The sequence below is a fragment of the Poromitra crassiceps genome, assembly GCF_964638095.1.
Source record: "Poromitra crassiceps genome assembly, chromosome: 17".
Classification (NCBI taxonomy): Eukaryota; Metazoa; Chordata; class Actinopteri; order Beryciformes; family Melamphaidae; genus Poromitra; species Poromitra crassiceps.
The window spans coordinates 33615763-33630120 of NC_139635.1; the positions used below are offsets into that span (position 1 = coordinate 33615763).

At 42.3% G+C, this 14358-nt stretch overlaps 1 protein-coding gene across 1 annotated transcript in view; it reads left to right on the forward strand.

The window, feature by feature from the left end:
* The window catches only part of LOC310792030 (voltage-dependent L-type calcium channel subunit beta-3-like), a gene marked incomplete at both ends in the record, with an annotated part of 49958 nt that extends 36200 nt beyond the window's left edge, over positions 1-13758 (forward strand). The window contains 11 exons of the mRNA XM_083653713.1: positions 1468-1590; positions 4766-4905; positions 6893-6951; positions 7053-7078; positions 7267-7347; positions 7727-7785; positions 7889-7998; positions 9579-9763; positions 10391-10486; positions 11317-11490; positions 13021-13758. Of these exons, the coding sequence (XP_083509839.1) occupies positions 1468-1590; positions 4766-4905; positions 6893-6951; positions 7053-7078; positions 7267-7347; positions 7727-7785; positions 7889-7998; positions 9579-9763; positions 10391-10486; positions 11317-11490; positions 13021-13758 (1791 nt within the window). The remainder of the gene's footprint in view (positions 1-1467; positions 1591-4765; positions 4906-6892; positions 6952-7052; positions 7079-7266; positions 7348-7726; positions 7786-7888; positions 7999-9578; positions 9764-10390; positions 10487-11316; positions 11491-13020) is intronic.
* Positions 13759-14358: the final 600 nt, after the last annotated feature.

A 14358-nucleotide genomic window follows, 5' to 3' on the forward strand; every position in this document is an offset into this window, starting at 1 on the left:
GGTGATGGACGTTTGGTTTCAAATATACATACTACAGCATGCGCTGGGACGCGTCATCAGTGATGTTAACTGGGGTCGTGAGGTGTTTCAGGTCTGTCAACATGATACACCCTCGCCCAGTAGACCCAGCCGAGGCCGATTACGACCCCGACCCGCGTCCCAGAAGCAGCCGCTCACGGGTCAGCCTTCCTACTCTGTCTGCAACGTTGCCCGCGGAAGGGTTGATCACGCCCAATCCGCTGCAATAGAGTTAGTGCTACACCGCAGTATTGAAAGACCTTCGGTGCATGGAGGTCTAAGGCCCTGTGGGGTGATTCCAGGCCGGGCACCTCCTTCATCTCACCAGAACCTCCCGTGGAAGAAGGCAATCCTACCATGCCGTACCATGGGCAGGGAGGATGCCTCAAGAAGGCCTGTGCGCTGCACGTCATTCGCCTACGCCGAGCACCTCGCTCTAGCCTGAAGGACCCCAGGCCGCGCCGATCTTTGCGCAGATTTTCAGGAGGCTGATCCGTAGCGTTTGTGGATTTCTCCCTCACGAGAGAGCCAGGCTGGGGTGTTAAAACCCATCCCGTACCGGATGCCGTCTCTCTGACCGTCAACTGTCTCTCCAGCTTGTCACCAAACTATACTTGGTTGTCACCTAGTCTATTCCTAAGTGTCACTGGCCAGGGGGAGCCAGGATTTTATTTTCAAATATACATACTACAGCATGCGCTGGGACGCGTCATCAGTGATGTTAACTGGGGTCGTGAGGTGTTTCGGGTCTGTCAACATCATACACCCTCGCCCAGTAGACCCAGCCGAGGCCGATTACGACCCCGACCCGCGTCCCAGAAGCAGCCGCTCACGGGTCAGCCTTCCTACTCTGTCTGCAACGTTGCCCGCGGAAGGGTTGATCACGCCCAATCCGCTGCAATAGAGTTAGTGCTACACCGCAGAATTGAAAGACCTTCGGTGCATGGAGGTCTAAGGCCCTGTGGGGTGATTCCAGGCCGGGCACCTCCTTCGTCTCACCAGAACCTCCCGTGGAAGAAGGCAATCCTACCATGCCGTACGCAACCATCATCGCAAAGACGCCATATCGCACGTCGCTGGAAGTATAAACATATATCGTTGCCACCGACGATGGAATATAGTCGCAACCACCATAAATCGCTGTACTATAAACTGCCCTTTACTCTACCAAGCTGACAACACTAAAGCATTTTCATTTATGTTGGTGTATTTATATTTATCACCTCCCCTCGTCCCATCAAGTGGTGAATTCCCTCTTGCTATGCTATCCTTTGAATATAAAATTGTGCTTAGGTGATGTGCCTGCTTAATGAAAATTAAATAAATTAAGCTTTATGATACGGTCAACACTTATATTAATAAATAAGTTAACTGACAGAGAGGACATTAAATGTCTACATGTCTGTCAATTTTGTCAACATAATATGTACACCTGTCCTCTGCCTCTAGTACAAGCCTGTGGCGTTTGCTGTGCGTTGCAACTTCTCCTACACGCCAGCAGATGACGACAACGTCCCTGTGCCGGGCCAGGCTGTCACCTTCGAGGCCAGAGACTTCCTACACGTCAAAGAGGTTGGACACACAGGCGTCAGTCGATTAGATCTAGTTATTCCAAAGGCTTAGCCGGTGAGACTGAGACCTGCTCCTGACTTGTCCGGGACAAGTGGATGGTAGCCCATAAACAACTATTATGAGGCTGACAGCAGTGATGGTGAAGAGTAGGAGCAGGAGGAAGAGGAGGAGAATGTTGATGACTGATTGATGATTGATCATTCTGTATAGCTGTATGCCGCTATGACATTGATATCATATGAAAGTATGGAAGGCTTTCACGGAATTGTGTTGCTAGGTAGGGAACAGTTTTAACAGCTTCTTTCCTGTCAGCTATTGTATTAGCAAACACTGCAACAGGAAGTCAAGTAAGCTAGGGGCAATTTAGAATGTTTATGTTGTCAAGTTAAAACTGTCTATAGGGCAGCCATTCCTTAAGAATGACCTGGCCCAATTTGAAATCTGAAAATCTTGTGTGGCCCTCACAACTCTGATCAACACGTGGGACTAAAGATGAAGTATTTCCCTATATATTTTTATTTAATAAACAAAACATGTGAACGTGGGCATACGGCAATGCAGTAGCCTACAAAATAATATCCCATTCATGCCAAAATTTAAGCAAAATACCCAAAAGCCTGATTGCCCAACATTTCCTTCCCCCTTACTCATCAGAACTATTTGTGTGGACAACACAGATGAGATCTGTTAAGACAAACTGTGATGAGCAACAACATAAAAAAAAATCAATCCACAAGCTATTAACTATGAAGAATGCTTGTGCTACCCTATCAAAAAAATGATACCTTATCCGTAAAGGCAGTGGTTCTCAAACCTTTTGAGCCGCAACCCCCAAAAACCTTGAGGGTAGGGTTCGTGACCCCCCGCCCACCGCTGTCCAACCAAACGACTTCCTAGTGAGCACACATTCACACACTGATTTCACTCACTCACTGAAATCTTTCCTATACATTTTATAGTTTATATAGCTTAGTTTATATAGCTTTATACAAGATAGTAAATCATTGTTATGGGAGATTTAATCGTCATGGGAGAAAAGTCATTTTCTTTTTCTTTTTACAATCATCCGGCGACCCCCCCAAAATAATCTTTTGCCCTCCCTGGGGGTCCCAACCCCCAGTTTGAGAACCACTGCGTAAAGGGGAGACTCATGCGTACCTATGAAACCATTTTTATTCTTGAGTTTCCCCTCACCAAAATTTAGCTTATCTTTGGAGGGTTTTATTTATTATTTGATTTAGCCCTCTTCCCGACAAGCTAGCATGACATGCTTGGTACCAAATGATGGATGCCTTAGGTGTTTCTTAGATGCCTTCTAGTTTCATAGGATACCAGAAACTGGCTATAAAACTAAGCCCTCTACAGCCATTTGATTTGTATCACTATGAAATTAGTGTATTAATGTAATTGACAGTACATTTTCAAAATTGTGATATTTTCCAAATATCGCGATAAAATCGCCCCAAGCCGGCTACTCCTCAGGGTTAATGTGTATGTAAAAACTGTTGTCTGTTAAAAAAGATGCAATTCTCTGGCGGACCACCAGGTGGAGTGGTCCACGGACCACAGTTTGGGAACCAATTGTATAGGGCATTGGTTCCTAAACTGTGGTCCGTGGTCCGCGGGGCTCTGCCTAGTGGTCCGCCAGAAAATTGCATTTTTATAAATTTTTTACAGACAACAGTTTTTACACATACAATTGAACCCTGAGGCGTAGCCGGATTGGGCCGATTTTCGGGAAATATTGCGATATTTGGGAAATATCACAATTTAATTTCAGAGGCTGCAGCAGGCTCAGTTTTAAAGCCAGAGTGAAGTTTTTGGTATCATATGAAACTAGACGAACTAAGGAATCGATTTGTACCAACCATGTCATGCTAGTTTGTCAAGAAGGTAGCTAAATAACACTCCAAAATAACACAGAAAAAACATTTTCAAAGGGGTCCTCTTTTTAACAGCCTAATGTTGGCAGGTGTGTGTGTGTGTGTGTGTGTGTGTGTGTGTGTCCTTATGTGTCCGTTTTGAACCAGCTTAGCCTTATAATGTCATTTAGCCTTTCTGCTGCTATTGCGTGGTTAAATCAGCTAATTTTATTTTGTGGGGGGGATGGGATACGCAGTGGAAGTGGTCCCTGGGAAATTTGGTTTGCTACGTAGTGGTACTTGGACGGAAAAGTTTGGGAACCCCTGGTGTAGGGTATTTGAGATAATAGCATCAACAAAATGGCTGACGTTTATGTTATGTTAACGATGCTGTGGCTACAGAGATTGAAGAGAAACTCCGCACATCTTTCAGGCCAGGTGCGTCGGGCAAAGACAAAAACGTCCGTAATAAGTGAAAAAAAGTCCCGCACACTGTGAAGTTGCAATCAAATTTGTTTTACTGTGACGTTTCGGTCACCGACCTTTTTCAAACAAACATTTAACAGAGGTGAGAAAACCATCTTAAATAGGGGCTGGCAGTTTCGTTGTAGCCAATCCAAGCTCCCCACGGAGATTGGCGTTCAGCTCTGACAAGACGAGTCAATTACCTAAAAGGTACAACACTGATCAAGTGATCTGTACAAATAAACATTTTACAAATACACTTCAGTGTGTGAATAAACAAGGTGAAGCTTCACAGGGAATTAGACAGAAAGACAATGATAATAAATAGACAAAAAGGCATAATGGTATGTGTTGTACCTTTTAGGTAATTGACTCGTCTTGTCAGAGCTGAACGCCAATCTCCGTGGGGAGCTTGGATTGGCTACAACGAAACTGCCAGCCCCTATTTAAGATGGTTTTCTCACCTCTGTTAAATGTTTGTTTGAAAAAGGTCGGTGACCGAAACGTCACAGTAAAACAAATTTGATTGCAACTTCACAGTGTGCGGGACTTTTTTTCACTCACCCGTGGCTACAGAGATGAAATGAATCCCTGTGGGGAAATTGGGTCATTTCAATTCAGCAGCTAAGAAAAGGATAAACGACATCAAGATTAAAGGTGCTGTGCAATGACTTCATCATGCTAATACACAGTTCCTAGAGAAATCTCAGTACGTTGTATATTGACAGATTTTCAAGTTTCTTTTGATGATAATGAAAAAATACAGTAATGCAGTTACCTAACAAAAATGGTGACCAATCTAGTGAATGAAAATGATTTTGCCTCTGATTTTGTTTGCCCATCTCCAGAAGTTTAACAATGAGTGGTGGATCGGACGACCGGTGAAGGAGGATGGCGTGGTGGGCTTCATCCCTAGTCCAGTCAACCTGGAAACCATCCTCATCAGAAGAGAAGTCCAGGCCAGGAAAGCTGCCAAAGCCTTAGCTAGGTATGTACGCTTCTGCTAGTTCCAATACAGGGTGATCGCACACTAGCACATGACCCTAGTGCGCTGTTACAGTGGAGGATTACATTACATTATAGGTATTTAGCTGACACTGACTGAGGAGAGACATAGAAGGCTATTTTCTTTTTTATTCAATTCAATTCAATTCAATTTTTTTTTATCAAGTTTTTTCCCCTTCCAGATTCCCCCCATTTTCTCCCCAATTATACTTGTCCTCCTGCTGTCCCGATCCTTGCTCCACCCCCTCTGCCCGATCTGGGGAGAGTTGTAGACTAGCAAATGCTTCCTCCGATACATGTGCAGTTGCCAGCTGCTTCTTTTCACCTGACAGTGAGGAGTTTCACCGGCAGGACGTAACGTAGCGTTGGAGTTATCACACTATTCCCCCTACTTCTCCTGCCCGCCTGAACAGGCAACAGTTTGCTGTGAAAAGCAATGCAAGCAAAGCGAGGAAAACAAAAAATGGAAGGTGATCAAGGGCAGATCATTGCATAAAAGCAACTCTAGAAAGCCAGTTTTAAGAAGCGATTAACAGATGATGCCGATGGAGCCATGCAGCCTTATTAGCTCACCAGGCAGGCTGTTCCCACCGAGAGGCAGTTTGACCTCTCAGGCCGAGAGTTGCAGGGTGACCCAGCCAAGTGTGTTCATTTGTAATCTCATGGCAACTAATAATGTGTACGCTGGCACTTGTTTGTGCAACTCAAAGAAGGCACAGGTGCATACTGTACAACATGAAATTGAATCTCAAATGGTTTTAGTATAGGAGGATAATTTCTTCATAATCGCACTTATTTTGGGGGAGAAAAGGAATGTTTTCCCTCTGGTTAGGCTGTACTGACTCTGAGTGGCCTGGCAGGAACGTAGATCGAGTGCTGTGAATGAAATAAAAGCTAACTGTCTGAAACAGTAAGGCAGTTGCACGAGATAGTGTAAACAGTAGACAACTAGCTGCTGAGCCGGTGGGATGGAGAAGCACTCTGATATGCATGCATTCTTTAAGTTACATGAGCAATTGCAAGGCTGCACAATATTGCTGCCAAGTCTTTGACTTTGAGTGGCTGGTCATTAAAACAGTTGCATGTCCCAGATGCACAGACTGTGCCTTCCACTCGCCTGACTAGATAGGCTGATCCACACTCAAGTTAGCATTCAAGTAAACTCTGTTTGTTGCACGGGGCAAGATGTTGAGCTGACTTAAACCCATTTACGCTGACAGGAACACGCCTGGAGGACCAGTTAGCATTGATTCTATCAGAGGTTTTCTTGCAGTCTGATCTTGAAGATGTGGCTGAGGCGGCAACTTTCTGTGCTTAATTGGTTCAAGGGATTTACCTTATCTTTATATGGGTGCATCTTATATTAAACATTGTGTGACCCACACAGTGGGTCACACAATCAAATAACATGTTATGTTACACATAATGTTAATAATGTTAATTATTAACGTAATGTTAATAATGGTTAATTATTAGCATAATTAACATAATTAATTATATATAATAATTAATTAATAATATAATAATATAATTAGTTAATTAATATATATATTAATTAGTTATTATTAATTTATTAGTTATTTATTTATTAGTTATTAATTAGTTATTATTAATTAGTTAATATAATTAGTTAATTAATATTAACATAATTAACCTATGTTAACATGTTAACATAATATGTTAACATGTCAAAGGAACATATTATTAGAGAGACTGCTAATCACAGAAAGGCTTCTAAAGGCTGACAATATTGCATTATGGCATATTGCTATATAATAGTGATCTTCTTTCACCATGACTGAGGCAGAGCATGTTAGAGTGTAAATGAAGCGTACAGTAGATGGATAATACTTCCAAAAATCGACTTCTTGGGTAATGTTGCTCATCAGAATGGCTCAGACATTTTCCCTGTTTATCAGAGAGAGTATTTTCTGTGAGACATTACTTGGGAACGTTCTGTCTCATTTCAGCAAAGCAGCAAACCAAGCAGCTCAAGACATGGCAAAGAAATATACCCCTCCTTCACAAGGTCGGTTTGCACTCATGTAAAAAGATAGATATTTTTTAATTATATATTTGGTCATTGTTGAGTTAACATTGGATAACTCTACTCTCCCTCTCTATAAACAGCTAATCAGCAGGTGAAAAAGAAACCGGTAAGTGACATATTGGCCAAGTTTCCCTGGTTGCTCAGTTCCATAGGAAATGAATGGACTTCTGGTGACATGTTGCTCGCAGTGTGAACACACATTCAGTCAGATATTCACAAAATGTCAAGATAATACCATCAGATATCTTAAATGCAAATAACTCAAAGTTCCCTTTCTCTCCTTTGGGGCTGTAGGGGGAGCAGGTGGCTATGTACGATGTAGTGCCTACCATGCGTCCTGTCATTCTGATGGGACCATCGCTGAAGGGCTTAGAGGTAAACCTGCCTCTCAGACCCCATTTATACCTGGTTTCTAAAGCAGTATCTGGATAAGTTATCTGGATGTTATCTGGATAAGGAAAAACACATGTTAATGCAAGGTGTAAACGCATTGTGATCAGATCTGCCTGCCCACATCTGGAGGTAATCTGGCTCACATTGTGTCCAGATCTCTTTCACCCCATTTACACCTGGTTTTTAAATGTAACCATTATCTGGTGTAAATGAGGTAACACACTCATTAACTGACCAGAAGAATCTTACTGTAGCCCTTGACTTATAATGGAACTATGATTCTGTTAGTGCTGAGAGACTTTTGGGAAATCAGACTCTGACAGGTCGATTTTTTTAATCCATGTTTTTTGTTGAATTCCAGGTTACAGATATGATGCAAAAAGCACTATTTGACTTTTTAAAACATCGATTTGAAGGCAGGCAAGTTCTGATTTATTTATTTAATATCACCCTTGTTATTTGGTGATAAAAAAAAGGATAACTGTGTTGTAGTGCCTGTTACTTTGTCTCTTTTCTGTTTTAGAATTACTATTACACGGGTCCAGGCAGACATCTCTCTGGCTAAAAGGTCCATACTCAACAACCCTGGCAAAAAGGCCTTAATGGACCGGTCCAACACCCGCTCCAATCTAGGTACATAGTTTATTATAGTTATATAGTTAGTTTGACCTGTGTCAAATAGTAGTGGCAAATCTTGACATTTCTTTTACCTGCTTGGGAAGGTGATGTTATCTGTATATACATTGTATAAATTAACCCTTTGTCCTTATTATATTAAGAGCAATAATTTAGGGCACAGCACACCATGATAATAATGTAAATTAGAGATTACAGTTTGCACCACAATCAAAATAAATTAAGATAATTAAGTATCAGATAGAACATAGGCCATTTGAGACATAGCCTTGTTTCATTGTCTGATTAAAGATTGTATGATAACGACTTTACTCTCATTGCCACAGTGAGGTGGTAGGCTATTCTAGGTTTCCCCTTGGGTCAAAAACGAATGCATGGGTACCAAATAGAGGAGGGATCAGATTGATTTGACTTTCTCTACTCTGTCTTTCTCATTGCTCTCTGAATCCAGATGCTGCCGGTATGTATGACTGAAAGAGCTGCTAGTTCATCTGTGTTTGGATGCTCCACCTCGCTTCCTTCCTTCCATTTCATAACTGTAGCAGCCACTGTATTGCCAGTATTTGATGTGTAGATTGTGATTCATATGGGCATTAGCTTGCTTTCTTCATAGCCATTTAAAGCTAGAGGACATGGATCAAGTCAGTACAAGCAGATGCTTTTCTGTTTCTGCTGTTTGTTTGTTTGTTTGTTTGTTTTTGTTTTTTTAGTGGGCAGACAGATGGGTAGGATGTAATTCAATGTTATCATGGTAACATAATGCTAAGAACTGTCTGTAACTGCATAAAGGACTGAAGTTCCACTGCGACTGCTTCCTCCATTGCTCACTTTCCTGCTCTCCCTCTAGTGGCTTATGCCAAAATCACTCTCCCTATGAGTGCAACATGCCAGACTCATGTATTATTTACCTCCCTCAGCAAACTATAGACAAATCAATTAATTGGGCACTCATTGAGTAGAGTCTACTCGACTCTACTCTACTCATTGAGTAGAGTCTACTCGACTCTACTCTACTCATTGAGTAGAGTCTACTCGACTCTACTCTACTCGATGAGTAGACTCTACTCGATGAGGACTAGTCCTTTCTTAACAAGAAATTATACCGCTTGTCACATTTAAAGTTTTCCATCTGCTGAGATGTCATGTGATGCGAGCCATTCTCCATTTGTCGTGCGGGTTGCTCACATAATGGCTCAGTGCTAACATTGATTAAATCACTTGATATGATGTGATTAAATCACTCGATATGACATGATTAAATCACTCGATATGACATGATTAAATCACTCGATATGACATGATTAAATCACTTGATATGACATGCAATGGCCTAAAATGGGCTTTCCATCTGAAGGATCCTTGAGTGCCAGCAATGCACTTTACATTGGTAATTCTGGGGTAGAGGTTAAATATCTGAAAATGTGTTTATGAGTAATATAAATACATACATTTTTTATGTTAATTTATGTGATTTTATTTCTGTTCAGCCTTAATCTGCCTAGGCTACCCTTGATATATGGTATCTTATTTTAGAGGTAAAGAGCTATGTGCAGGAAATGAAAGGCTTGATTGATTAGGTGTTAGAGAAAACCTCCTGTCTGCTCCTGCAGCTCAGATCCAGGGGGAGGTGGAGCGTATCTTTGAGCTGGCCCGCAGCCTGCAGCTGGTGCTGCTGGACGCAGACACGGTCAACCACCCTCTCCAGATGGCCAAGACCTCCCTGGCCCCCATCCTCGTCTATGTCAAGATCTCCTCGCCCAAGGCAAGCTTCACCAGAGCGTACACAATATTGGGTCGCTCCCTCTTTTGGACAAACTGCCTGTCAATTCTCTCAAGACTACAAAAAAAATGTAACTGTCATGATTGAAGGGACTTCAATAAGTGAAATCAATAAGGTGACCAAACTTTGACCTGGGTTCACCTGTTCAGTCCATTACATGGAGTGAGCAGGCATTCCAAATGTATTAGTGTGTACACTGTACAGTACACTAAAGAAACCTGATACTCCTGGTCCTGGTTGTATAATTTTTTTTTATTCGTGCTATTAGTCATATCTGCAGTATCTGCTAAGTATCTTTCTGGAAATGAAGCGATGAGCATCTCCATTAGTGGAGAAACAGAAGTGGAAAATCCTCCTTACTAGTGGCATCGCCTGGCTCTTTCTTTCAGGGTTTAAGCATCAAATATCATCTTTGAGCCTTGATCTTTAAAAATCAAGACGCGATAGTTTAACAGTAGCCGTCTGTGCTGAGAAAAAATTAATAAATCCAAAATCAAATTGAATCCTGGATTTGGAGAATCGCGACACCCCTATAAAATACTACCACTCTTTTCTTTGTTTGCTTCTCTTTTCCTTTGTCTCCTCCCTCTCTTCACTGCTGTGGTGTAGGTGTTGACCAGACTGATCAAGACTAGAGGGAAGTCTCAGACCAAACATCTTAATGTTCAGCTAGTGGCAGCAGACAAGCTGGCCCAGTGTCCAACGGTGAGTGCCATCTAGTGGCTTTTGTATCGAATTGTGTTCATTTTCCTCTTTTCCCTCTTTTTTTGTGTGGTATGGATAATAAATTGTACGTGGAGAAGTGAATATAAACAGACAGTTAAGAGCCAGGAAAGAACATGGTGGCTCACATAGGTCATAGTTTCTCAGCCAAATCATGTATTTTTGGAATGTGGGTAAACCTAAATCTCAAAATCCATTTTGTATCTTGGTTATCCAGTCATGATGTTACTGTAGATACATATACAAAATAATAATTCTATAGTAGCCTATATTTTGCTTTGTCTCTATTGTTAACAGACTGTACAATGGAAATAACCGATGACTTTGTAATGCTACCAGGAATTAGGAGACTGGTAGCATACTAGCAACACCAGCAAGTCCTACTACTATACAGCAGGGCCTACTATATCTATGCATACTACATGAAAGGTGTATTCTAATTAGTTAGAATTCCTTACAATTAGTGTTTTAGATCAACATTTCCATTACAAATATTTTCCTGATCCCACACACTCTATTTGAATGCTCAGACGCTGTACTGTACGTGGGTGTCCTTTTTCTGAGATGAGCTTATTTCCTCACATCTTATCTGAATCTGGCTGCAGGACCTAATCACAGACTAACTTGATCTGATTATCAGGAGAGTTATTTTTAAAGTGCCTCCTACTCTGTCAGTGGCGTCCAGGGGGACTGGAAAAGAAGACGATGACATATATTAAATTGTCATTGCTGTCTTAGTTACAAGCTAGTCCTCTACCTGTTTTCCCTCCTTTCCTTAACCCATTCCTTGTTTGCTGTTTCCTCTACTGTAGGAAATGTTTGATGTCATGTTGGACGAGAACCAGCTGACTGACGCCTGTGAGCACCTTGCCGATTTCCTGGAGTCCTACTGGAGGGCCACTCATCCCCCGGAGATGGAGCCTGCCAGCCCCATGGTGGCCCAGCTAGCAGAGAACACACTGCCCAGGAGTCCTTCAGCCCTGCAGGTACAGTGACAGAGAAGACTGGGAGTATGGAGGCGACACAATGTATGGATAGTTCATGAGTATGGATGTGACTGAGTGACACAAGGAAGGAGAGAAGCTGGTGTTGAGAGGTGAATCCCAGAGACATTTGGGAATAAGAAACAAAATCACTTGTATTTGCGTTAGTTAGTTAAAATACAAGTGTGAGTTTGTACCACGACTTGCAAACCTATAACACAAATGTGCAAATGTGTAGTTCAAACCATAGAGCTGAAAAGCAAAAGACATGCGTGTGATACATTTTGCGAACTTGTGATGGTTTTTAGTTGCAATTTACTGGTGAAAAATCTGGTCTTGTGGATATGTTACACCCCCTTCTCATCCTATCTCATCTCATTGCATTTTCATTAGTCTCCATAGTCTCCATATATATATATATATATATATATATATATATATATATATAGTCTCCATATATATATATATATATATATATATATATATATATATACTATGGAGACTATATATATATATATATATATATATAGTCTCCATATATATATATATATATATATATATATATATATATATATATATATATATAGTCTCCATAGTAATTTATGGATACAGTAGGAATGTTAGTTGTTCACTGACATTGGAACTTCACAGTCTCCTGCATCTATTTTTTTGTTTTTGTTTCTGTTTATTCATGTAACATTTTAATTTCATTTCTCCTCATCCTACTCCACTGGGGAAATATGCAGAAATGAGATAGTTCTACCTCTGGTGAGTGAGACACCATCAAATGCTACTGTAGCTGAGTCCCCACCGGCCCACCTAACCCTAACCCTAGATGAGTTACAGTAGCCACTGAGTGCATAAGTTAGTTTTGTTGTGTGTATATGGTGTGTACTGTGTAGAACAAATATGTAGAATAGTGATTCAGTGCGTGCCTACTCACTGCATACTCTTACTTACTCTGGGTAAGTGAATGCGTAGAGCTCTTCTAAAGAACTAGTTATACTTTGCGGATCCGCGAGTCCGCCACGGTCCGCGTGACGTAAACTTCATCATCAGGCTCTCTGCAGACAACCACGTACCTCCAATTTTTTGTGAACGTGCAGTGAATATCTATCTCTGGGTGAGTGAATGCATAGGGCTCTTCTAAAGGACTAGTTATACTTTGCGGATCTGCAAGTCAAATCAGTTGTCTACTCAGAAGTGACTGTTGTTGTTAGCACGTCATGGTGATTCAAGTCAAGTCAAGTCAAGTCAAATTTATTTATATAGCACATTTACACAACCAAGGTTGACCAAAATGCAGGCAAATATCAAATAGACACAGACAGTTGATACAGTAGAAATAAAAGAAGAAAACACATAGCAATATACATAATAGGCACAATCTTAACCCGAATTGAAGGCTAATTTGAATAGATGGGTCTTAAGCAGTGACTTAAAAATTCCAAGGCTTTGCGCTCTATTCGATGCACGTGTGTGTGCGTGAGCAGTCACATTCCCCTGCATTAACGTTACATCTTCTCATCCCAGGATGAGCAGAAAAGCAAGAAGTCGGCAGCTACCAAGAGGAAGGGCTCCCGGGGGAACCACTTGGACCAGGAGCCCCCCTCAGCCCCGACACAGGAGCAGAGGCCTGAGGAGGGCCACAGAGAGGAGGTAGCACGGCCCCTGAGGACTGAACCAAAGAGACCCCAGCACACCCACCACCATCACCACCACCACCGCAGGCCGGAGCACCACAACTACACCCAGCACAGCCAGCCACCTGGGGGCATGGACCTTCAGTCTGGCAGGGATGCCACCCAGAGGCTCCCCCGCAGCCACCTGCCCGAGGAGAAGGACGGGGAGGGGGAGGATGCGGAGGAGGAGGTCCACTACAACCACAGGCCCGTGGCATCGCACAGGGACCACAACCACCACCATCACAACAGCAACCACCACCACCGCCACCACCACCACCCGCATCAGCAGCGCGGGAACAGCCAGCCGCATGCCGGAGAGGATTATGAGCTGGAGCACAACGAGCGCAACCGGCAACACAGTCACCACCAGCATATTCCACCACGGACACACCACGCCGACCACTACCCCGCGCACAACCATCGCAACTACCACCACTACCATGGCAGAGACAGAGACAGAGATAGGGACAGGGACAGAGACAGAGACAGAGATAAAGATAGGGACAGAGATAAATATCGGGATCGGGATGGGGAAAGGAGGCATGGGGATGCAGGACAGTGGCACAGGGATTCTTATATACACTAGTGACTGTTGTTTCTACTGTGGGTGGGTGCATGGTTTTATGCTGCTCGTGTTATAATGCACTAATGGATGGGCAGGGTGTGTCATCTTTGTACTTTGGACACTCCTCATCATTTTTGTCATTCTCTGTCTACCCTGCTGCCTCTCCCTCTCTCTCTCTCTCTCTCTCGCTCACTCTCTCATAGTCTCGTCTTTCTTTTTCTATCAAAAGTACTCTTTTTTTATCAACTCTTTGTCTGTCATACTGTATGCATTGCTTTATTAGCATGTAAACCACATGGCTAAGTCTGTGTGTATTCCCTGCACCTCACTCTGGGAAACGCATCACTACATGTTTGCTCACTCATGCTTCATTCTTGTCTTGTATTCCTTTTCTAAATCTTTAATTTTGCGTTGGCCATGTCATTGAATGGATCGTACGGTTTTCTTTTCTACAAAGTCACCAAAAGGGAAGTTTTGTTTTGAAACGGCATTAATAGTATAACGTTGGTGAAGTAACTGAGGAAAACAATTGATTTGCTTGTTTCAATGTCACATTTTACTCTGCTCCCATGTATTTAAAATTCCATGCGTATCATCAAAAGCCAACAATTTATTTTAAGC